General features: G+C 41.2%; 1 protein-coding gene and 1 long non-coding RNA gene across 6 annotated transcripts; one reads left to right on the top strand and one right to left on the bottom strand.

The window, feature by feature from the left end:
• Positions 1–6,495: 6,495 nt before the first annotated feature.
• LOC109071261 (immune-associated nucleotide-binding protein 10-like) lies at positions 6,496–14,001 on the top strand. Of its 3 annotated transcripts, none has more exons than XM_042717711.1 (6): positions 6,496–6,736; positions 8,445–8,557; positions 8,728–8,828; positions 8,951–9,010; positions 12,812–13,438; positions 13,556–14,001. In XM_042717711.1, exons 4-6 carry the CDS (start codon positions 8,983–8,985, stop codon positions 13,591–13,593), a joined length of 693 nt encoding a protein of 230 aa, XP_042573645.1. In that variant the 5' UTR covers positions 6,496–6,736; positions 8,445–8,557; positions 8,728–8,828; positions 8,951–8,982; the 3' UTR covers positions 13,594–14,001. The 3 variants fall into 3 exon arrangements, with proteins under 3 accessions (XP_042573645.1, XP_042573659.1, XP_042573653.1); XM_042717725.1 differs by having other exon boundaries at positions 6,497–6,736; positions 12,834–13,438; XM_042717719.1 differs by lacking the exons at positions 6,496–6,736; positions 8,445–8,557; positions 8,728–8,828 and having other exon boundaries at positions 8,840–9,010.
• Positions 14,002–22,536: 8,535 nt separating this feature from the next.
• LOC109080097 lies at positions 22,537–23,933 on the bottom strand. Of its 3 annotated transcripts, none has more exons than XR_006153952.1 (4): positions 23,705–23,933; positions 23,573–23,636; positions 23,133–23,504; positions 22,537–22,822 (listed from the first exon to the last, which is right to left on the bottom strand). It is a non-coding gene; the product is annotated as an uncharacterized LOC109080097 (long non-coding RNA). The 3 variants fall into 3 exon arrangements; XR_006153951.1 differs by having other exon boundaries at positions 22,537–23,323; positions 23,403–23,504; XR_006153950.1 differs by having other exon boundaries at positions 22,537–23,504.
• Between the last annotated feature and the right edge of the window lie 682 nt (positions 23,934–24,615).

Here is a 24,615-nt window from a genome sequence, read left to right as displayed (position 1 = left end):
CAGAGAGGTCAGAGATGTCAGAGAGGTGAGAGAGGTGGGCATGGTCCCTAACAAAGAGGTCAGAAATGTGAGAGAGGTGGGCATGGGCCCTAACAGAGAGGTCAGAGAGGTGAGAGAGGTGGGCATGGGCCCTTACAAAGAGGTCAGAAATGTGAGAGAGGTGGACATGGGCCCTAACAGAGAGGTCATTGATGTGAGAGAGGTGGACATGGGCCCTAACAAAGAGGTCAGAAATGTGAGAGAGGTGGACATGGTCCCTAACAAAGAGGTCAGAAATGTGAGAGAGGTGGACATGGGCCCTAACAACGAGGTCAGAAATGTGAGAGAGGTGGACATGGGCCCTAACAAAGAGGTCAGAAATGTGAGAGAGGTGGACATGGGCCCTAACAGAGAGGTCAGAAATGTGAGAGAGGTGGACATGGTCCCTAACAAAGAGGTCAGAAATGTGAGAGAGGTGGACATGGGCCCTAACAGAGAGGTCAGTGATGTGAGAGAGGTGGGCATGGGCCCCAACAGAGAGGTCAGTGATGTGAGAGAGGTGGGCATGCGCCCCAACATAGAGGTCAGTGATGTGAGAGAGGTGGGCATGGGCCCTAACAAAGAGGTCAGAGAGGTGAGAGAGGTGGGCATGGGCCCTAACAAAGAGGTCAGAGAGGTGAGAGAGGTGGGCATGGGCCCTAACAAAGAGGTCAGAGAGGTGAGAGAGGTGGACATGGGCCCTAACAGAGAGGTAAGTGATGTGAGAGAGGTGGGCAAGAACTGCAACGTAAACTTCATTTATAGATCCACACTCATACTGATGTATGATTCAAAAGGGAGCAGTAAAGAAATGTATTGTGGACATGGACAGAGTGATTTATTGTTCTGACTGTACAATCTGTAGCGGTTGCCTCATAGACTAAGAACTGCACCTTAAACTTCTATACATTCTTTGCTCTTAAAGGTGTAATGTATGAATATATTCAGATATCAATGAATAATTAGGCAAACTGTGAACTAGAGATGGCGGAGTTGAGGTGTTTAAAGGGTCCTAAATGGGCCCTGACAAAGAGGTCAGAGATGTGAGAGAGGTGGGCATGGGCCATAACAGAGAGGTCAGAGATGTGAGAGAGGTGGGCATGGGTCCTAACAGAGAGGTCAGAGATGTGAGAGAGGTGGGCATGGGACCTAACAGAGAGGTAAGTGATGTGAGAGAGGTGGTCATGGGCACTAACAGAGTGGTCAGTGATGTGAGAGAGGTGGGCATGGGCCCTAACAGAGAGGTCAGTGATGTGAGAGAGGTGGTCATGGGCACTAACAGAGAGGTCAGTGATGTGAGAGAGGTGGGCATGGGCCCTAACAGAGAGGTCAGTGATGTGACAGAGGTGGGCATTGGCCCTAACAAACAGGTCAGAGATGTGGGCATGGGCCCTTTTGTCAGCACAAGTCACATTATTCTCATGAGGAAGCACATGTGGAGGCGGTAAATGACAACAACGTATGCGCAATGTTTCAGGTGGTATGGCAAGTGTAAACACATGAATCTGATATAGGTCACAATTGAAAGAACGTGTAAACGTACAATCCAAAACATCGGATATAGGCAACAAATAAGAATTGGGCATCAAGACCTGCAGTATAACGAGGTCAGAGATGTCAGAGAGAAGAGAGAGGTGGGCATGGGCCCCAACAGAGAGGTCAGTGATGTGAGAGAGGTGGTCATGGGCCCCAACAGAGAGGTCAGTGATGTGAGAGAGGTGGTCATGGGCCCCAACAGGGAGGTCAGTGATGTGAGAGAGGTGGACATGGGCCCCAACAGAGAGGTCATTGATGTGAGAGAGGTGGTCATGGGCCCTAACAGAGAGGTCATTGATGTGAGAGAGGTGGGCATGGGCCCTAACAGAGAGGTCAGTGATGTGAGAGAGGTGGTCATGGGCCCCAACAGAGAGGTCATTGATGTGAGAGAGGTGGGCATGGGCCCCAACAGAGAGGTCAGTGATGTGAGAGAGGTGGGCATGTGCCCTAACAAACAGGTCAGAGATGTGGGCATGGGCCCTTTTGTCAGCACAAGTCACATTATTCTCATGAGGAAGCACATGTGGAGGCGGTAAATGACAACAACGTATGCGTGATGTTTCAGGCGGTATGGCAAGTGTAAACACATGAATCTGATATAGGTCACAATTGAAAGAACGTGTAAACGTACAATCCAAAACATCGGATATAGGCAACAAATAAGAATTGGGCATCAAGACCTGCAGTATAACGAGGTCAGAGAGGTCAGAGAGAAGAGAGAGGTGGGCATGGGCCCTAATAAAGAGGTCAGTGATGTGAGAGAGTTGGGCATAAACCCTAACAAAGAGGTCAAAGATGTCCGAGAGGTAAACATGGGCCCTAGCATAGAGGTCAGAGATGTTAGCGAGGTGAGAGAGGTGGTCATGGGTCCTAACAAAGAGGTCAGTGATGTGAGAGAGGTGGGCATGTGCCCTCACAGAGAGGTCAGTGATGTGAGAGAGGTGGGCATGGGCCCTAACAGAGAGGTCATTGATGTGAGAGAGGTGGGCATGGGCCCTAACAGAGAGGACAGTGATGTGAGAGAGGTGGGCATGGGCCCTAACAGAGAGGTCATAGATGTGAGAGAGGTGGGCATGGGCCCCAACAGAGAGGTCAGAGATGTCAGAGAGGTGGGCATGGGCCCTAACAGAGAGGTCAGAGACTTGGGCATGGGGTCTATCGAAGGGTAGTTTGTCAGAGAGAGGGAGACAGAACTGTTGTCTCTAATGTTGTCCGGGCCATCATCAGTGGCTGTGTTTAGATGCAACCAAATAATCTGTTTGTTATCAGATTGACGGCTCAGTTGGACTGAAAATCCTTCATGTAAACATCTTAATCGATCCGATTGAGCTCGATTGGAATGAAGGGGGTGATTTTATTCCTTTTCTAATACGATTGAGAATGCATGTAAACACTCGTTCGGATTGAACCACGAAACTGAAAGGACTGCGCTTGTGCATTGACTCAGAAATAGCGTAATGACGTATGATGCGTGGAACGAGCGGTTCCTCATTTTGAATAAAGTGTTGTATAAGTGTCCTGTCACTATAAAACTCTCCTTTCACTCGACAACTGTGAAGTGGAGCAGGACAACCTCCCTCCAGTCCTTGTTTTGGATACTCATCCACAGGTAACCCGTTTTGGGCACAGCAAGGGGCTTTTTTACTGCGTGATACATATGAGCAGCACGGCACAGCGGTTTATATTTATATTAATCCAGAAATGGATACTTATTAATTCTACTGTTTTAAAAAAAAAAATGTTTGTAGGAGAGTGGTTATTAATAATAATCCACAGGCAGAGGAAGCTAACATCCAAACACCACATAACACAAGCAATACCTGACAATGACATGAACACGAGTGGGGAATTAAAGTAGGGTGACAAATGAGGGACCGACAGGTGAGGATGGTTATCTAATAAAGACACAAAACAGGAAACTAGCTCAGGGAACTAAGAGCGAAAACAGGGAAACACAGAAATAAGGTCCATGCTTAGAAGAAAAGAAGCTCAGTTGTCGCCACCTATGTTGACTGTTGTTGAAATCGTTGTTGCTTGTATGGTATGAGATATGATATGAGAGAATTTATGAGCTGAGCTGAGTACCTTACGACAGTGGTTTTCAATCCTGGACCTGGGGACCCACAGCACTTCACATTTGGTACGTCTCTCTTTTCTGACACACTCAGTTCAGTTCATGGAAGGAGCTGATGATCTGAATCAGATGTGTTTGACAAGAGAGACATATAAAATGTGCAGTGTTGTGGGTCCCCAGGACCAGAATGAAAACCATTGCCTTCATGAGCTCCTGGTCATTTTTAAACATGTTTAAAAAATATTGGAAACAGCCTGAATTTGACCAGTGTAAAGGTTCTCCCCTGCTCCTCAATCATACACAACCACATCACATCACAGTGTTTTTGATTTTGAGACTATTGGAGACTGGATTTTGGTCTTTCTGGGGAAACCGGGGACTTGCATTTTAAAGTTAAATTCATCTGTATGTTGCACTTTAAAAGCTCCTACCCATGCTCAGTGTGGAAACTTAAAGAAAAAAGTGCATTGACTCAACCCACTTTTTAGTTATTGTAGACTCTTAAGAGCTTTGTGAATAGGTTTAAAGCTACATCTTCTTGCTAGGACACCTAGCAGAAAGATAAAATTCTCTCTGAATATGGCCACGGATTCTGCCTTTCCTTTAGAAGCTGGAGAACTACGCAAGACTTCAAAAGGAAGATTCAGTTTGTGGCCACCATCAAAAATGTCTGGTGTGACCTATCCAATTTGTCAATAAAATTTATTGTTTAAATATTTTAAATTGTTTATTTTTGTGTATGATTCTTTGAGAATGCGTGCATTGTTTATTATGAGGTGTATTTTTTTATTTATTTACATAGAATAATATACACTGCTGGTCAGAAGTTTGGAGTATATTGTAAACTGTAATTTATTTCTGTGATGTTCAACACAACTGTTTTCAACACTGATAATAATCAGAAATGTTTCTAATAATCATCATATCAGAATGATTTCTGAAGATGATGTGACACTGAAGACTGGAGTAATGATGCTGAAAATACAGCTGCACATCACAGAAATAAATTACATTTTGAAGTGTATTTGAAAAAGAATAAAAAACAGTTATTTAAAATTAAAATACTATTTCACAATATTACTGTGTACTGTAAGATTGATCAGATAGATATAGTCTTGGTGAGCAGAAGAGATCTCTTTTGAAAACATTGAAATAAAAAAGAAAAGCTGGGAAGATTCCAGATTATTTGACAGGTTGTGTACAAACATTAGCAACGTTAACAATGTCATTCTCTCTTTCAGCTGACAGAGAAGGATGATGAAGAGGACGAGGAACACGTTTGACATCATTTTCTCATACCCTTACATTGTGTTCTAACAAAAACAATAAACCTGACTACAGTTTCCAGTTTGTCAGGTTCTCTCACAGCTGTCCAGCACCTGACTCTGTCTGAAAGAGTCTTCTCCACAGCTGGACACACAGTCACCAGTCAGACATCTCAGATTCTCATGACAAAGTCAACATGATCATTTTCTTGAACCAAACGCTGTATGTTTTTTGGGGTGCATGGGCCAAATAATAGAGGAGAGGAGGTTATACATCTCTATATTGTTCGTTTCACATCTCTTTACTCTTGATGAATGTTATTATTTTCTCTATTTCTGTTATCTTCTGCGAAGCTCCAGAACTATAGTTCTTTGGTCATTGTAATGTTTAGGTTTATCTTCTGATAGTGAAGCAGTGTTAAAGCAGCTTCAGCTGCCTCATGTACAGAAAACTGTTTATCTCTTTTTATCATGCCTTTATTTATTTTATTATTTTATTTTATCTATCAAATTATAGGCAGTTATATCAATAAGATAATTATTTACAGTTTTCACCCATCTTTAATGAGACACGTTAATCAGTGGTTATATTATCTATTTGTTGATGTGTTCAGTTTTCTGTGCTCAAATGGTTAAAGAACAGGTGTAATGTTCAAAATGTATTGTTTTATTTGTATAAAGTAAGCCTGAATAAATGCTGACTAATAAATGAATGTGGTGTGTTTTTGTCCAGTTTCTATTAGAATTGAATATGTTTTTGTATTGGTTTGCATCGCATGTATGTAATGAATGTGTTCACTAAAAATCCCCTGTAACACTTTAAATCATTAGAATTAAGGTTTCTTTTTCCAGCAGAGAATATTTACCGCTTCCAGGAACGTGCCGCTATAACGCCGCTGCGACCAACACAGGAATCACAGAGTTACGTCGCTGGAGGGACATTTGGTCAGGTCAGTCGTCATGACGTCACTGTGTTAGTATAGCGCGTGACGTGAAGCAGCGGAATGACGAACACTTATGACGCAGAACCGAAAGCGAAAGCACAGTGAGTGAACTCGAAGATTAAACTCGCTGCACCTCTGTGTGATTCATTAATAGTAAAAATCCTCACACAGATAAGATATATTGAGATTGTTTTTATGTGTTGAATGCATTTGTTTTTCTAGAAACCATCTTTATGCGCTTGTTTTCAGACAGCGACGAGGTCTAAAACACTTCCTGGTAAAGTAATAAGAAACAGCTCATTATCTGCTTTTGTCTTTCTCTTAAAGAACTACGTTTCATTTTTAAACTCGTGGAAATGCACACTCTTGACTTTGCCTTATTTCTACAATCATCGGGAAACACGCCATTAAATTGGACCAATTCACGAGAAACACTGTTTAAATAAATGGAGGAACTCAGAGAAGGGTTTGGAGAACAGAATCCTGGGAAGAAACGCTGTAACCCGGATCTGATGGGATTGACCAGAGGACATTCACACACTGGACAGAAACATTCACAGATCACTGGAGTGAACACACTGCACTGAGGAGCCATTCAACACTCATGGGGGGTCCCAAGTATAAACATGCCATCAAAGATTTGTTTCTTTAATTTCTTTAATTTTTATCAGAAGTAACGGAACACCGTTCTGGCTACATGTTAACTTTAAATACAGTTATTGTCCCCAGGTGGTGATTCAGTTTCATGTTTCTTTTGTAAAGTCTTTGTCTTTGGCTCCTCATGTGCTCTCATCATGTATAAATGCACACTCAGTACTCCACACGGCTCTGAAGAAAAAGGACATCTTTCTGCTTTCCAGAACTGCTTCACTTATTTTCCCCAAGGATCCGCTTTTAAGGTATGAAACATATATTTTGATAAACCTTTATTGACAGTTTACAGTAGTGGTTTTCTATAGATTTTTGATTAACAGGTTTAGAAGTCGCAAGTATACATTAATTATTTTCAGACTTTGCAGGCATTAGTCCATTAACCCTAATAAACATAATTTAAAAGAGGATGTACTTCTAGAGCGAGAACAGAGAGTTAGAGTAGTGCACAGAGCCAGGTGCTCAGTCTGAGTGCGCGCACGCAGCTCATAAGAGAACACTCTATATTAATTGGACGTGCTCTCGATATTTGTCATTAAAATAGCGCGGGCCGCTGCCGAAGAGAGAAGGGGCGGTGAATTAAAGCACAAACTTAAGGCGTGTTTTTTAACGAATAAATGTCATGGAGGCGTCACGCGCACGAGCCTCAAGCCTCTGCACTTGTGCGCGTGCTTGAAGCGTGTCCTGTGGGTTAGCCCATCTCTACATACGCTAGCTCTAGAATTGAATTCGTGGGCTCCTGGATTTAATGTTGACAGATGTTATCAACCAGTGAGAATAGACTTCCACGACTGACCAATATTCTACTTTATTTAATTTTATTAGAGGAGAGGGTGAAATGGAACTAGTATTCGACAATCAAAGATGGATGGTTATTTTCTTTACAATTTAATAATATTTGTTAAATATATCTTTAAAATGGCTTGAATGGGGTGACTGGACTTTGTACATATAAATGACCTACACTACGCCTATGTCTAACTGCATTACTATGCTGACTTTACACGTTAACCCCTGTGAACGAGCGCCACACGCTGTCTCAGCAGAGCCATATGACGTTATTTTAAGCCGAGTTAAGACTGCACGATTTTCAAAGTAGTCGGGTCTCTGTTCTTTTCACACTGCATGACTATCTTGGCCAGCATTCAGTCGCTGCTGTGGTCTTCTCTCGCTCAAAGTGTGACATGTTGTTCATTCATTCACTTAAAACTTAAGTGAAGGTTTATGTGTACCTTTTGACATGTGAGCCGTTTATATTTGAACTGTGTGATTTCATTCTTCTATAGCTCTTTTTATTTATTTATTTTTTTTTTGTATTATGAAGTTGAACGGGGTCTCGGACTGTCAAGATCCAGTATGCACTACACTATGCAATAATAATATAATGCAATGAATTCGTTGTGTGATTAAATACTATATAATAAATATAGTTATACTATATAATAAAAATATTATATAATATATATATATTGACCCTCTTGTTGTTTTCCACCATATATGTTCAAACTAATTAAAGTGAAAGTGGACTGATTAAAACTCACTTCTGTCAATGGCTTTGGCAATGTATAGCCTTCTTATCAAGCTAATAAAGCTACTTGAGTCTGAATTTGTCAATCTCTGATAGAGTTTTCAAACCATATCCATATCTCTGTTCATATAGTATGTAAACACTCAATTATAGTAGGCTATAATTTACAATATATCATCCTGGTCGCAAGTTAGTATTTTGATTACTTGATTGATCAAGTTATGACATGTATGAGTAACAAAAAGCTTTGTCTGTGTGCATCACTGTAAATATAGGGCTATACAGCCATCTAGTGTTTACACAGGGTATTATAGATGATAAATGGTGCATTATTGTAAACCTGTCCTCTTATACAGCCAGTGTTTCTGTTTTCTGCTCCCTCTGACTGGTTCTTGGTCTCCTCTGTTTCTCTCCATTTAAACCAATAGACCGTGACCCCGTGTGACCCTGTGACCTGTGTGACCCCGTGTAACCTGTGTGACCTCAGTCCAGCCCTGACCGAGCCTGCCAGCATCCAAAATGACAATCAATAAATATCATGGTAAAATGACTCATGCAATATTTACAAATCTTCTGAAACACTACAAAAAGGTTTGTGTGAGGAACAAACCCAAATTTATGCCATTATTAAGTAACACCCAAATTTAAAAGCATAACGTTTTGGAGTTTTTTTTTTTAAGATGTGAAATTGATATTTGATATTTTTTTCAGCTGAAGTTCTACATGTTGATTCATGCGAAAGGGAGGAGCATTTCATGACAGAACCAGAAACAGAAAGAATCTGATCAAACCTGAACTGCAGCTGACTCCTGGTGAGTTGATCATTACTGTAACAGCGTGTTTAATGCAAACGTGCTGCATTATTATTCTTATAAACCAGGACACGTATTTATGGAGACTGTATTTATCTTGTGAATTGTATTTGTTCTGTCAGAAGCATGTTCATGTGATTGAGATGCAGTGAAGATGGCAGCAGGAACTAAAACTCTTCCTGGTGTGACAGCGTTTGTTTACTCTGTTTAACAAAGACATTCATTTGTTTTAGTTCACACTGTCTTAATGTCAGTATATAGTTCAGATTGAAACGATGCTCCTCATGAATCATTTGTTTCCACTGAATATCATTATAAATGACTCAGAAACATGGAGATGTTGTCACATCGTGCTGACAGATGTTTAGATGATATTTTCACTGACTGCTGTAATTGAAACGTGTGTTCATTTGCTGCTGTTAAGAGTTCAGCTTTTGTACTGTTTTTAGTGTTTAATGTTTTTTTCTTCTTATAAAATTTTGCTTTGTGTTTTTACATTCATATTTTATATTGTCTGTCACAAAAAAGACCAAGATGGCGGCGCGTACACATCGCGAGGATCAGCGTCTCTCCAGTTTTTGCAATTTTGCAGTATTATTCCTGCTCATCTCGGGTCTGTTCGTACTGAACAGCTTTGCTTTAACATCATACACCCGACGGGAGCTTTTGGATATCGGTGAGGACTTTTCCAACAGTTTTATCACCAATCTTCGACTCATCCCTGAGATCGCCAGAACACCCGAGGCTGCGCACTCTACCCGGCCGGGCGGAAGTGCTCGCAGGCGGCGTCGAGATCGTAAACAAAGGCGGGGGAAGCGCGGAGGTCTAAGAGCTAAGCTAAAGCTAACACCGCTCCGGCTCTCTTTACCGAGCATTTTCCTCGCTAATGTGCGGTCACTGGTGAACAAAATGGATGAGTTACGACTTCGCATCACCCACAGTAAGAGACTTTTGGACTGCAATGTCATGGTTTTCACAGAAACATGGCTACACAACGACGTACCCGATAATGCTATTGAACTAGCCGGACGCTACACGCTCCGGGCAGATAGAACAGCAGATGACTCCGGCAAGACAAGAGGTGGTGGATTGTGCATTTATGTTAACAAAGCTTGGTGTACGAACACTGTCATTGTTGGGAGACACTGCTCAGCTAACCTAGAGTTTCTCATGGTTAAATGTAGACCTCTTTATCTGCCGCGGGAGTTCACTTCCACCATAATAACTGCAGTCTATATTCCACCGGATGCTAATGCCAAGCTTGCTTTGAACGAACTTCACGCAGCCATTAGTAAACAACAGACTGCTCACCCGGAGGATGCTTTTATTGTTGCGGGTGATTTTAATCACTGCAAATTAAAGACAGTGCTCCCCAAATTTCACCAGCATGTTTCCTGCCACACCAGAGGAGACAACACCTTTGGATCATGTTTATACAAACATTGATGGAGCTTACACCGCGACCCCCCTCCCCCACCTCGGACAGTCTGATCACCTTTCTTTGTTTCTCACCCCCAAGTATTCACCCCTCATCAACCGTGTGAAGCCATCAGTGAGAACCATCAAAGTGTGGCCAGCTGGAGCAGACTCTTTACTTCAGGACAGGTTTCAACACACGGACTGGAGTATGTTTGCTTCTCAGGCTGCCTGTGGCTCTCACACGGACATTGATACCTATACCTCCTCTGTACTGACTTACATCAACACCCACCATTGACAGTGTTACATCAGAAAAACAGATCACAACATACCCTAATCAGAAGCCATGGATGAACAAGGAGGTGCGAATTCTGCTGAAAGCCCGCAACACTGCCTTCAGGTCAGATGACGTGCAGGCCTACAGCAAATCCAGGGCTAACCTGAAAAGGGGCATCAAAAAGGCCAAGTACTGCTACAAGCTGAAGGTAGAGGAACACTTTTCCAACTCTGACCCCCGACGCATGTGGCAGGGCATCCAGGCCATCAGTGACTACAAGCCAAGCAACTCCACTCCAACGGTCACGGACGTCTCCTTCCTTAACGAGCTAAATGACTTTTATGCTCGCTTCAACAGCGACAGCAAGGAGACGGCCACCAAAACCACACACTCAGCAGACCACCAACCTCTCAAACTCACCTCCTCAGATGTCCACACTGCATTAAGCCGGATCAACGCACACAAGGCTGCCGGCCCGGAAGGCATTCCTGGACGTGTGCTTAGAGCATGTGCAGAGCAGCTTGCAGGGGTCTTCACAGACATTTTCAACCTGTCCCTCACCCAAGCAACTGTGCCAACATGTTTTAAGTCCACATCCATTGTGCCAGTACCGAAACACTCCTCCCCGATGTGCCTGAATGACTATCGCCCTGTAGCACTCACACCCATCATTATGAAGTGCTTTGAGCGACTGGTCCTAGCACACCTCAAAGACTGCCTCCCACCCACACTGGACCCACACCAATTTGCCTACCGCAGAAACAGGAGCACAGAGGATGCAGTATGCACAGTGCTGCACTCTGCACTCACACACCTGGACAATAACAACACATATGTAAGGATGTTGTTTGTTGACTTCAGTTCAGCATTTAACACCGTCATTCCCTCCAAGCTGACCACAAAACTTGGAGATCTGGACATTAACACCTCCCTCTGCAACTGGATTATGGACTTTCTGACCAACAGGCCTCAGCATGTTCGGTCAGGCCACACCTACTCCACCACCATCACACTTAACACCGGCGTACCACAGGGCTGTGTTCTGAGCCCATTCCTCTACTCCCTCTACACCCACGACTGCAAGCCTGTGCATGGATCCAACTCCATTATTAAGTTTGCAGACGACACCACGGTGATTGGCCTCATCAGTGACAACAATGAGACTGCCTACAGGGAGGAGGTTCAGCACCTGGCCACATGGTGCACTGACAATAACCTGCTCCTTAACACCAGTAAAACAAAGGAGCTCATTGTGGACTTTAGGAAGAAGAAAGGAAGCACGCATGACCCCATCCACATTAACGGGATGGTTGTTGAACGTGTCTCCAGCTTCAAGTTCCTGGGAATCACCATCACGGAGGACCTGTCCTGGACCACAAACACCTCCTGCCTGGTCAAGAAGGCTCACCAACGCCTATTCTTCCTCAGGACACTGAAGAAGAACCAGCTGTCTTCAGCCATAGTGGTGAACTTTTACCGGTGTGCGATCGAGAGCATCCTGACCAGCTGCATCACAGTCTGGTATGGGAACTGCACGGTGGCTGACCGCAAAGCACTGCAGAGGGTGGTGAAAACTGCCCAACGCATCACAGGGACACCACTTCCTGCTATTGAGGACATCCAGAGGAAACGCTGTGTACGTCGAGCTCGCAGCATTCTTAAGGACTCCTCTCACCCTGACCATGGACTGTTTAAACTCCTGCCCTCCGGGAGGCACTTCAGGAGCCTCCGGACAAGGACCAGCAGATCCAGGAACAGCTTTTTCCCTACAGCTGTCTCCTTGCTGAACTCTGCCCTCTGACACCCACCACACCATACACACAGACTCCTCCCCCACTTCATCACTACATCTGACTGATATATTTATTTATTTATTTACAACAAGCAAAAACAGCAAACTTGCTATTACTTGCACTACTGTCTGTTCATCCAGAACACTGAATAACCCATTTGCACACTGAATATTTCTATGCACTTTACTTCCATTGCAATAGTTTAAATTGTTCATATGTTCATAGTTCTGCCTATAGTGTACATACACTTCACATATTTCATCTGTATAATATGTTCATAGCACACCTATCTGTATATCATGCTGATAGTATTTAAAATCTGTAAATTTTGTCCATAATACTTATCTGTATAGTTATTGTACATATTGTAGACCCTGTATATTCTGTACTTACTGCTTATTGCACTTCTGGTTAGATGCTAACTGCATTTCGTTGCCTTGTACCTTACATGTGCAGTGACAATAAAGTTGAATCTAATCTAATCTAACTTTCAGATATTTTAATTTTTGACTCCAGTCCAGATGCTGCAGTGATCCGGATTCTTCTGATGGGCAGAAACTCATCTGGGAACTTGATCCTGGGAGAAAAGAGGTTTAAAAGGCATGAGTCTGGAGTGTGTGAGGGTCAGACTCAGATCAGAGGGCAGCAGGTCGCTGTGATTGATTGTCCAGATCTACTGGATCCAGATCTGAATGAAGAGCAGCTGGAGATGATGGAAGAGCAGCTGTTCTCTGGATGTTCAGCAGGTCTCAGTTCAGTTCTGCTCACCGTTCCTCTGGAGAAACCCCTGCAATATGAGCAAGAGATCCTGGATTATATTAAGTGTTTGTTTGGTGCTGAAGTTCAGAAGTACATCATGATTCTGTTCACACATGAAGATGATCTGGAGGATCTGGATCAGACCGTTGATGAATATCTGAAACCCAAAGATCATGAGGATCTGCAGCGACTCGTGACTGAATGTGGAGGAAAGTCCCACTGTTTCAGTAACAAGAGAGAATCACACAAACAAGTCCAAGATCTACTGCAGAAGATTGAAGGAATGATGACGGAGAACGGAGGGACATTAATGATGAAACAGATGCAGAGGAGCAACAGCATGGACGTTCTTAATGTCAGCTGTAAGTTGTCTTGTTCTGTTAATTACTTCTCAAATACACGCAACACTGATCCTAAAAAGGAGAGTATTGGGATTGAATTAAACAGCACATCGATGTGATTTGATCTTTCTGTTGTAGTTTCAGGAAAGAGTTTACCATATCCAGTCTCCAGATGAAGTGGATGCAGTTCCTGAGAGGAAAGACCAGATCAGGCTGGTTCTGCTGGGAAAAACTGGACTCTGCAATAGTGCTGGAAACACCTTCATGGATTTCAAAACAGTGTCAGTGAGAAACTACAGTCTCAGTGATTAAGAAACTTGATAATCAGACACACAAGACTCCTAAAGCACTTCTTTTCTTATTAGTGATGTGATATACATGCAGCGAACAGTAATAGACCAATCACTGCATGAGCTGCGAGTGACTCTGAACAACTGTAATAAACACGCCGTTCTTTCTATGATGTACTCTGTAAATATGATGTGCTTTCTGTATCGCTATCCAGAGGGAGTGACTTTCCCTTCAGAGGGGAGTCGGTCAAATATCAGAATATTGAAAGAATAAAGTTGATTTATTGTGACTCTGAATGCTGTTTGTGTCTGTGTTTGCTGTTGAACTCAACTGCGTCGAAGAATCATCTGTCAGTCAATCTCCGCTGATTCTGGCAAAAGCACAAAGATATGAAGGCATGCATGTTTGATGTTTTTATCACACGTCTTCACTCTTGCTCAGAGGAGCGTCTGAAGCAGTTCTACATTAGAGTCCCTGTTCTGGGAGATTATCAGTCTCTGGAAGCCAAACGCTTCAGATGAACAGCAGTCAGAGCAGAGGTGTGTGTTACAGACTCCAGCTTTATCTTCTGTGTGATATTCAGTCACCCGAGGGGCGTCACCCTGAGCCTGTAGTTGCATGTTTGTTTGCAGACTGAAAGATCTTCTAGTAGTGATGGACCGAAACATCGTGATTCACATCAACCTGTTAAACAACATTGTTAGACACAGCCACACCTCTGAAAAGAAATAGTAACATACTTTTTAACTGTTAAACTTAAGTTCAAAACATAGCGCAGTGCAAAAATTAATAAGACAGTAATATCATATATTCTGAATGTAAAAAATCTAACACTGTCGAAGCAGTTGTATGTAGCTGAACATCTTCACAAGTGTTAATCTATACAAAAGGGGAATAATTTTGAGCTGTAATGTAAACCTGGAGCATGTAACAAACTGCAGTGAATTATAAAAAGCACTGTATAATGCTGCCTGTTGTTAGTGTTTTTAGGTTGTTGTGTTTTGAGTGATGAAGTGTGTTTGGTGACTAGTGCACTATTAACATTCTAGTAACTACTGACTAACAAGAAGCAATGATTAGTGAATTACTATAAGTAAGAGAGCTCAGCTGAGAGTGGTAGATCACTAATGAAAATCACTAGCAATGACTCAAGTATTACCAAGGAATTGCTGTCCAGAACCTTTCAAAAAACACAGAAGTTTACAGTGACTTCAGTCATTCCTCAGGAGTTATCATGAATGAGTAAGATTTCCCTGTTACCACTGCATATAGTCATGTTTATTGAATTCGCCAGGCTAATTTGCCAGCTAATTTCAAGCTAGCCATGTGATTCGCCAGTTAACTAGTTTACTAGCCAACAGGCTGTCAGTTAGTTGCTTTGCTAGCTATATTATTTTAACTGGCTATAAATGAATGTGCTTGTTTTTCCTGAAGCTTTTAATGTGACATGTGAAGGCATAACACAGTGTTTGACTGATTAAAATATGTAAAGACGGTGAGATAATCTGATACGTCTTGTTATGTGGTGTCCCACAATACATAAGAACAAATTCTTATTTAAAATAGGGCCTGGCCACTTGAGTGAAGGGTTATGTGACACCCCAAAGTATGTGCACAATTCGTGTAAAGGTGTTATACTTTAAGCAAAAGTTTATTTTTATTCATGTGAATTGTAAGAGATGTGGGACTTGAAAGTAAATCAGTACAGGGTTAGTCTAGAATAGTCTGTCGTGGTGATAAACCAGGAGTCTTATTTTGAAAACTGAAAGTAGGACTCTGATACAGGAGCTGTGTGCGCGCCCGCGCCCTTACCTCTGTGTGCGGCGTGACACGGATTTTCCTCTTCAATTTTTCCTGTTATTTTGCAGGTATTATTGTTACAACAACTTGATAATATGCACACGAGATCTGTTATGCAAATGTATATGTTCATACCACAGATATTTCGGGTAATGACGTTCGGGGTTGTGAATATGTTGATATTCAGACTGTCCGCGATTTTTGACTCAAATTGACTCCAGTTACAAGGTTATGAGTTTACTTCAAATTTGTGTTTGGTTTATAAAGTTATGTTTACGTATAAAGATCGGATGCACTTATTTTGCAGAACTGTCTTATCTGTCTAACGTTACTTGGGCTTCTGCGCGGGGTCTGTAACATCAAGAAATATATAATATATTAATATTTATGTGCCCTGAAGGTTATGCTGTGAGCAGCCACAAATATTCTTGTGCAGTAAAAACATAGACAGTTTACATGTATGCAATTTGTCACATGTATTGTATTGTATAGAGAGAGGGAGGATTGTTTTCTCTACAGTTTGTGACTCTAAATAAAATGACTGGTATCTTCACATTGTTTTACAGGTCTTTTTTGCATGGTGACATATGAATAGTTAATACGTATTTTTAGCTTAAGCTCTTTTTGTGTTTTTCAGATATCAAAAGGCACTGGCATTGGGTTTGATTCAAACATTTGCCTGTTTGAAAGACTCCAAGCAGTGGCAGCATGAGTGTTTTTTTTTAATGTCATTGAGATATTTATTTGGGTTGTCATGATCCTCAAACTGATTCAGTTTGATTTTTAAGGTTGCAATCAATTCGATTTTCAATTTAAACTTTACTTAGTTAACTGGAGTCAGCCGAGGGCTCTATACCAGGCCCCCCCCTCTGTTTTTGCTAGATTTCCAATGTAGATCTCCTGTTTCTGGTGAATCCTCACCAAAGAATACACACTAGGGTTCGTACATGTGAAAATTATTTTCCCGCAGGTCCTTTCAAAAGTTTTAAATAAATAATTGGGAATTTGAGGCCTTAAATTTGGCTGGAAATCACAACTTCGATGCACTGTGAGCCTGTAGGTCTGCTGTTTTTGGCAACGGAGCGTGGAGAAGCATAAATTGAGCTTAAAAGCTAAAACAGTCCGTTAACAGACACAATACAGCTCACACTTCTGTGCTGTTTGATGCCTGCTGTTATGCACTAAGCAGCAGGAACAATAATTGATCTACTTCTCCGAGGACTACATTCACAGAACTTTCTCGTCCTACATGGGGATGCTGCATCAAAGTTGTTTGAAACTTGGCTATCCATTTATGCTGAGAAGACCCTGTATCTGGCAAGACAGGAGGGGAAGCTGACATTGCCCTTGGATGGATTAACACCAGGTAATATTCTTGTCAGCAGATCTTGTAAATGCAGGGAATGCGATGGAATATGCGGGATATTTATGCAATTTTATGCGATGAAATTGCAGGGATTGTGAAATCACAGGTATGCTATTTCACATCGTATTGACACCTGTGTCTTCCTACAGATGGTGTTGGGGAACTCGCCCTGAGGCAGTTGCCAGCCTTGCTTCCACCTACAACTTAGAAAGGTGGCCGTGGCCGCAGCGTGAAAAGTAGGAATGCGGCTTGGCCTTCATCGACCATAAGCCTGTAAGTCCTCAAGCACATCTAAAGGGGAAACTTTATTCATTTTATCAACATATCTGAGCTCAAGACTGTGCACGCACACATGCATATCCAGGTTTGTTTTACTATACTTTTGGGGACAGGTATCAAATATAGCCTGACAGTATTAGCTGTTCTACATGCCTACAACTCGTCGGTCACTATCAAAGCATCCTAGAACACCTCATTACTGCCACAGGCTGATTACCTCTGTACCACACCACACTGATGCAGTCATTTGTTTTAAAACAGGCACCAACAAAGTATTGAGTGCAGAAATTAACATATTTAGGGAGGTTGACACTTTTGTATTTTAACCCATTTGGACCTGACTCCATGAGGTTGACTCTAAAGAAGTCTTCTAAATCTACAAAGCATTTGCGGCCCACCTAACCCTGCTGCCTGTCGGTCAGATAGGATAGTGAGATAGATGGGCCGCATGCATTTTCTGAGCATGTTTATTGTAATGTTAGATCATCAATCAATTAATGGCTTTTTAGGTCAATTGAGGTCTGAGTCCTTTTTTTAATTGTTTTCTGTAATGTGAGCTATATGCTCGAAGACTTAGTCAAAAAAGGTTTGGAATATTTTATGTGCAATGAAATGTAGACTATTACAGTTCAACTTTTTGAAATAGAAATGCACTGAATCTTTTCCAAATTGTAAAGCTAACTAGACTTTATCATAAAACAATCATTTCTCTAGTTAGGACCAGGAAAATGGTCATCACATTGACTATATTTTAATTCTACAATAGTAGTTGGTAGACATTTGGTCCTTACTCACTCACACTCTCGCTCTCTTGTATTTTCTTTTTTAGCCTGGAATAAACATGGTGGAGTACCATGAGGCCAAGGCATGCAAGCCGTACCCCCACATCCTGACGCTGGGAAATGATCAGAGTGCATTTCAGGCCTTCGTCATAAAAGCTGGACAGGCCCTGGAACAAGAAACACTGCTTCAGGCCATTGATGTCTGCTTCAAGGCATTCTTTGTCTTTGACATTGAATACCCAAAGCAGTGTGAACGTGTGTGAATTCATACAGAATGTGATATATGAAATCCCAGGAGGGGAGTCTGAAATGGTTAAGTTTATTCAAACTAGAATACTTGCTTGCAAGTAGAGATAATGGCTCTTAAAAGCAGCATTTTGGGGGAAGTCGTGGCCTAATGGTTAGAGAGTCGGACTCCCAATCGAAGGGTTGTGAGTTCGAGTCTCGGGCCGGCAGGAATTGTAGGTGGGGGGAGTGAATGTACAGTTCTCTCTCCACCTTCAATACCACGACTTAGGTGCCCTTGAGCAAGGCATCGAACCCCCAACTGCTCCCCGGGCGCCGCAGCATAAAATGGCTGCCCACTGCTCCGGGTGTGTGTTCACAGTGTGTGTGTGTTTCACTGCTCTGTGTGTGTGCACTTCGGATGGGTTAAATGCAGAGCACGAATTCTGAGTATGGGTCACCATACTTGGCTGAATGTCACGTCACCTCATTTAGGAATTTAAATTTGTTCATTATAGAGCTGCTGACTGTTGGCTCAGCCAGTTCAATCGAAATTGTTGTTTTGCTCTGAATGTTTTCCAACCTGATTCAACCCCAACAGAACCACAACATTTCCAATATAAATTTAATACAAATTTAACAAATATTCCAAAATATTCCATTGTTGTTGTATTGTTTAAGTGTATATTGCATAAAATATGCATAAGTCTAGCATGTATTCTGTTCTAGGTTTGTAGTTTCACAGTTTTATATGGGTAGTCTATTGAAATTTATTTTCTTAAATTGTACTGTAATGTGTTAGACTTAATCTGGCATATGGGTTAATTCTACCATCTTAATATGTAGTTAAATCAACCCAAAATTGTATTTAATTTGACCCAGAATTTGGGTAGAATATTTAACTCATCTGTTGGGTTAAAAACGGCCAACCCATCTTCCTGGGTTAAATTAACTACTGTTGGTCTAGTGCAATATTGATCCAGCGGTTGGGTTATAAAACAACCCAAATTGGGTTATTTTTAACCCATCATTTTTCTGTGTGTACCGGTGAGGGGTGCTTAAAGATTAATGACCATGCAAGTAATACCTGTTTGTGAAATTTAGATAAATTGTAAGGGATTCTAGCAATATTATAATTACAAATCAATAGGAAAGGGAGACCACCTAATTTGGAAAAGAAGTAATTGGGGATAAAGTTCCAGATTGAGTTTGGATTACACAAAATCTGTCTAATCCAATTAATTTAGAAAGTGTTGTTCAAAGAAGAGAAATCAAGGAAATTCAACGCACCATACTCATATGTGTTCATTAATACAGACTTCTTAACATAATGGATTTTGTTTTTCCAAACAAGATTAACATGATTTTATCATCTGATTTACGAATGTTGTTGTCCACATATAGAGAGAGTGCAGAGTATGTAAGCCTCAGCAAGCAGTGCTCTACCTCTCAAGCTCAAGTCTCTCTGCAAACATGCACTGAATCTTCTTTGGGCTTTTATTATACTCGGGTCAAAATTCAAGGTACATCTTTTATCTTGATTTTTAGTTATCATAATGCCTAAATATGTGATTTCAGGTTTAACTGGAATATTATAAATAGTGAGTGATGTACAATCTTTAATAGACATTAATTCACATTTACTTATGTTTAGATTAAGACCCGAAGCTTCAGAGAACAGTTTTATATTATTAATTGCTATAGAGTTTTGGGAAGCATCTCTTAAAAATAAGGTGGTGTCATCTGCTGATTGACTAATGAATATTTCTCGATCTGCTACACGGATACCCTGAATAGCACTTCCACATACAAATGTTGACAGTAGCTGCACACAAAGAAGAAATAAATAGGGAGAAAGGGGACAACCTTGTCTCACTCCTCTGGATAAACTAAACCTAGGTGAAGTGCCTTTCTTTAATTTAATCGAAGCACTTCCATTATTGTAAAGGGTTTTAATTACTCTGCAAAACATATCTCCAAAACCAGATTTATCTAATGAATTAATTATAAATCGGTGCTCCAAAGAATCAAAAGCATTTTAGAAATCTAAGAAAAGAAGGAAGCTGTCCTCATGAATCAAATCTGAATAATCTAATAAATCAAGAATCAACCTTATATTGTTAACAATGTGTCTTTTGTTCAAAAAAACAGATTGTGTCTCATCTATAACAGAACCCAATACAGATTTTAGTCTTTTACCAAACATAATAGCTAAAATTTTATAATCACTGTTAAGCAGAGAAATGGGACGCCAATTATCAATTAAGAGTAAATCTTTAGGTTTCAGAATTAAAGTAATTAAGCCTTGAGTGAGAGTCGGGGGACAGCCTCATTCTGTATTATTAAAAAAGAAGACAATTCTTTAGAGAACTGTTTATAGAACTCTGCAGTAAACCCGTCCGTTCCGGGAGATTTATTGTTTTTAAATTCTAGAATTGAGTTACTAACTTCAGATAAAGTAATATCACTATCACAGAGATTTCTGTCATCTCTTGAGATACTCTTACAATCTTTAACAGACTCCAGAAAAGTATGGCCTGCCTCTTCCGAAAATGTTTTTTTATACAGATTACTGTAAAATTTAGCACAGAAATGTGCAATTGCCTGAGGATTATTAGTGACTGTCCCCTCAATATTAAGAGTTTCAATTAGTGAAGTACTTACGCAATTCTTTTCTAATCTGAAAAAAATATGCTGTGTAACATTCTCCCTCCTCCAACCATTTTTGTCTAGATCTAATATAAGCACCTTGTGCCCTATAAGTGTACATCTCATCTAATTTAGACTGCAGGTCAGCATACTCAAGCTTATCAGATTCAGAAAACAACTCTGAGGGTTTAGAAGAAAGTACTGCGATTTTAGACACCACCTTATGTTTTTCTGCTCTCTTAAGTTTAGCTAAATTACTACCGAATTTTCTAAAGTATTTACTAATTTCAAACTTCAACAGATCCCACTGGCAACAGTATGAATCTAACACTAAAGCTCAGTCAATGATGTAATATTCTTCTTAACATCTTCAAAATGGAGAAGAGAATTGTTCAATTACCAATAAGAATATGACAAGCTGGGAACAAGGGATGCAGAAAGACAAATCCTAAGAGAGACGGCACTGTGATCTGTAAGAGGTGTAGCATGAATGCTGACTGATTTACAACTATTTGCTAGGCTTTGAGAAATGAGCCAGTAATCTATTCAGGACTGCTTAGAACGGTCCTTGCTGCTCCACGTATAGAGTCTCTGCTGTGGATACATTTCTCTCCATATATCAACAACACAAAAACGCAACATGAAATTATTCATAATTGGACTTATAGAAGCAGAAAACCTATCTAAATAACTGTTTAAAACCATATAGAAAACCACACCTAAAATAAGAACAGCACTGGGGTATTTATTTAACCAGTACTGTATATTTTCAATGATATTGTCCATTAAAATGGTATTTCTATAGAAGAATTGTACCCATAAACATTTAATAACACTGAGATGGTCTGACCAAGTGAAAGCACTAATAAGAGAAAATGACCCTTGAGATCACTGTCAATGTGTAGAATTTCACCAGCAAACTTATTTTTTAAAATGGTGACACCTGCTGATGATTGGCGCTAATCATTCCTTCGAGTGCGTCAGACCGAGTATTGATCGACGAGGAGAGTATAGAAATGATGGCAGAGTCGGCCTGCTCGTTTGGACTTGAAGATTTACCTTTTTTATGAGCAGGTGGCTTGCTAGGAGTGACAGGGAGTGAAGTTGTGCAGAGATCTGGCTCGTTTACAGCAGGAGAAGCATAATCGTGGACATCCATGATGTCTATAGTGTCTGATCGCTCTTAATTGAATGTGCTAAAATATGATCCAGCAAATGTAACGAAAAAAAAAAAAAAAAAAGTTAATACAGCTATACTTTCTTAATGTGTAAAGTTTGGTCAGGAGCTCTGAAAACTTCAACTTAACAAGGCGTCATCTTGGACCTCCCTATGTGGGGGGGGGGGGCATCTTGCCAACAACATCTCGTTTTGCCATCTCGCGTTATTCTGTAGAGAGAGCAAGAATAACAGCGGCAGGATTGTAGAATTGTAGAATTTCACCAGCAAACTTAGTTTTTAAAATGGTGACACCTGCTGATCGCTCTGTGCCGTGCGACATCCATACATCACTGCCCCACTTCCGGTTTTCCACGGATTTCCTCTGGCAGCTGTCATGAGCTCTGCCACAGTCTCTCGCTGTTTCTGCTTGTGGCGGTATCACATGAAAGGAAAGGTTAATCAGTGAATTTATCCGACTACGCCACCCTGGTGGGAAACCAGAGAATTTATTCCCATTAAAGGACACAGGTAAGTTTCACCAAATGAAGGCAAAGTAGGGGAGACGGGGGCGAGAATACAAAAGATTGGATTTTATTTTAAAACACACGCATAGATTTAAAACGCTCTCACACAAACCATTTCCACAATAAGGGAGGTAATTCCCAGGGCCAGGATTAGTGGGAACCAGGCAGGCCGGCTGCAACTCAGAACGGTTATCCAAAAACCCACCTAAATTCACACCAAAGCAACCATCACACACACCAATGGGAAGTTGTATCCACACACACCGCACACTGTGACACTGCAAAATGACAGCATCTAGCCTCCCCAGTTCCACCCGATCCTCACTGGCCCTGGAGAAACAGAAAATAACATTAAAGAAGAAATTCAACAAAATTATAGAAATGAAAACATGCAAAAAAAAAAAAAAAAAGAAACTTATAAACACTTTGTTGCGACTCTGGCACTCGAGCATCCAGAGAACACCACACCCAAAACGTAAATCAAAATCAATAAATACTCAAAAAGAAATAACCCTTGCAGCATACAATGTGCTTACAAAAGAAAATGCAGGTTAAACAAATCAATACCAAAAAAAAGACCAATATAACCAAACAAACAAAACAAACAATTACGGTTAGAAGAAACAAAACAATCCAGAACCTCAACTGGTAGATAGTCCATGCGGAGAAAATACTCAGTCTTTACAGCTTCGTAAACTCTCAAAGTATTAAAGCACAAAAGACCGTAAAGTGCAGATCGGACTCCAAAATGCGTCCCTAAGCATAACAGCAGCTGCGTTGCCTGAAATCATTGGCCAGGATGAGGACTAAGATGTTTTAATTTCCCCTTAACTAAAGAATAAAAAAACAAATTATTATAACGATTAAAACAAGATAACCACCAATATGAAGAAATAAGTGGCATACTTACGATTGTTATTGAATAAAAATTAGATGCAACGCTATATGGTTACTCACAACCGGTGTCATAGCTCAGTCTACCAGCCAGCATTCACTGCTCTCGCTGCAATTACTGAGAGCAACACACACAATAAAAAAATTACAGATGAGACGGTAAACAAACGGAGCACCTAAACATACCTGCAGCCGAAATACGCCGCGAGTTGCCGCACTGCCAACGCCACCAGACGCGCTCTAAATGAAACTATAAATAGCGCATATTAGACTCGCAACATGCACATTGTTACACCGCCAACAAACAGCCAAACATACCTGAGGAAGGAATCAGAACGGAAACGGAAATGCCAGGGAGAGAGAGAAGCACCCCAGGTCACAAACATACCCACCCGCCATAATAAAAGTCCTTAAATAGTATAGATACTATCGTTTCATTGGTATATGAACTTTAACCCCACCAACCAATGAGATGCTAGTGCTGTCGCTATCATTTAATTGGTGAACCAACTGTACATCAACCAGCCAATAAAAGACTTATCCTGCCACATGCTGTTTTCTCAGTAAAAACTACACTGTTCTCGGTGGCGTGCGGTGGTGTTTTTTAAAATGATGATGCAAAGTTCCCACAGTTGTATTATTATTATTATTGTTGTTATTATCAGTGTTGTGCAAGTTACTTCCTGCAGTGGTTCTGTGTGGTTTGGACACACCCTTCTCTTGCAAGCCGCTGGCTGCAGCCTGCAGATTGGGGCGTGGCTGCACGTGTCATGCATTTGCATTAATTAAGGCCTTGAATCGCGCAAAAAGTCATTACATGTATTTCTGCAGGCATTTACAAATTTTAGATCGTTTAAGGAAAATATTACTAGTTTATTTTGAACATGGGGCCTTCATAATAATTGTTTAATTAACTGTCACATGGAACCATTTTTAAAATTAAAATTAAATTAAAAGTGAAAGTCGTGACATTTGCCAGTATGGTAACCCATACTCGAAATTGGTGCTCTGCATTTAACCCATCCAAGTGCACACACACAGCAGTGAGAAGTGAACACACCGTGAACACACACCCGGAGCAGTGGACAGCTATATATCCAGCGCCCGGGGAGCAACTGGGGGTTCAGTATCTTCCTCAAGGGCACTTCAGTCATGAGTATTGAGGGAGGAAGAGAGCGCTGTTCATTCACTCCCTCCCACCTACAACTCCTGCCAGCACCGAGACTCAA

The sequence above is a fragment of the Cyprinus carpio genome, chromosome A3 (assembly GCF_018340385.1).
Source record: "Cyprinus carpio isolate SPL01 chromosome A3, ASM1834038v1, whole genome shotgun sequence".
In the NCBI taxonomy this organism is placed as follows: domain Eukaryota; kingdom Metazoa; phylum Chordata; class Actinopteri; order Cypriniformes; family Cyprinidae; genus Cyprinus; species Cyprinus carpio.
Note: the sequence above shows the minus strand (reverse complement) of the source record. Positions and strands in the feature narration are given on the sequence as shown.